Source organism: Capsicum annuum, unplaced genomic scaffold (assembly GCF_002878395.1).
Source record: "Capsicum annuum cultivar UCD-10X-F1 unplaced genomic scaffold, UCD10Xv1.1 ctg53909, whole genome shotgun sequence".
Taxonomy (NCBI): domain Eukaryota; kingdom Viridiplantae; phylum Streptophyta; class Magnoliopsida; order Solanales; family Solanaceae; genus Capsicum; species Capsicum annuum.
The window spans coordinates 1-1,009 of NW_025862056.1; the positions used below are offsets into that span (position 1 = coordinate 1).

A 1,009-nucleotide genomic window follows, 5' to 3' on the forward strand; every position below is an offset into this window, starting at 1 on the left:
TCATCAGGACAACTTACAACTTACACTCTCTCACACAAAAGTTTTAAGCAAAGAAATAATTGTTTATCACTCTTTTATCACTCACATTCGTGACATTGTTTTTGTTACTGTTTCTTGTTTTAGTTTTTAGAAAATGGGTAAAGCTACGAGGTGGTTCAAGGGGTTGCTTGGGATGAACAAAGACAAGCAAAATGTAGGCATGTTGAATTCCTCTGTAAAGAGAGACAAGAAAAGATGGAGCTTTAGGAGGAAGTCTTCTAAAGAATCTACTAGTGAGAATCTAGTGAACTTTTCGGGGAGTGTCCCTGAGGTGGATACTAATTGGCTGAAATCTTACATATCTGAGAATGAAACGGAGCAGAGGAAGCATGCAATTGCTGTGGCTGCGGCTGCAGGCGATGCTGCGGTAGCCGCAGCGCAAGTTGCCGTGGCAATGGTGAGATTGACAAGTCAAGGTAGGGGTGGTATGTTTAAATGGGCTGCTACTAAGATTCAAAGTGTTTTCAGAGGTTATTTGGTCAGTCATTAATTTTATTCAATGATGTGCAAGATTAATTAATGTTGAAAATTTGAATTTCTTATTTTTGAGTTTTTGATGGTTTCTTAAAATGTCACCTTCCAAGCATTGATCTAATCGAGCAGTACTATTGCCTTTACCACATTTGTACTTGTCTAATTAATGCTGTCCAATAAATTTGAAATTTGAAATTTGAAATTTGAAGTTTTAGTAGTTAGTATTTGAATTTGGTCTTTGGAGTGATGTTGAAATTTCCTTGCACTTTTCACTTTTAAACCCAACTAGTATTAGTTTGGTCCTCAATATACTGAATTGCTTATTTACCCAAGAAAAGTACTATAGTTCTTTCTTTGCTTTTTTTTTTTTTTTTTTTTTTTATGTTCCGTTTGCTTCGTTGTGGAAAAGTGGTTTGATATTGGTTCATATGCAAGATCTGATTTAGGCTGTTATTTTTTGCAGGCCAGAAAAGCACTTAGAGCTCTTAAAGGACTC

The 1,009-nt window shown here is 35.8% G+C and overlaps 1 protein-coding gene across 1 annotated transcript; it reads left to right on the forward strand.

Annotated features, from left to right (window-relative positions):
- Positions 1-7: 7 nt before the first annotated feature.
- On the forward strand, positions 8-1,009 carry LOC124893113 (protein IQ-domain 26-like). The gene is made up of 2 exons (XM_047404227.1): positions 8-455; positions 977-1,009. The coding sequence occupies exons 1-2, from the start codon at positions 134-136 to the stop codon at positions 991-993; spliced, it is 339 nt and encodes a 112-aa protein (XP_047260183.1). The 5' UTR covers positions 8-133; the 3' UTR covers positions 994-1,009.

Excerpts from the sequence above, each read along its gene's own strand:
- LOC124893113 (XM_047404227.1), top strand. The coding sequence starts at position 134 with ATGGGTAAAGCTACGAGGTGGTTCAAGGGGTTGCTTGGGATGAACAAA.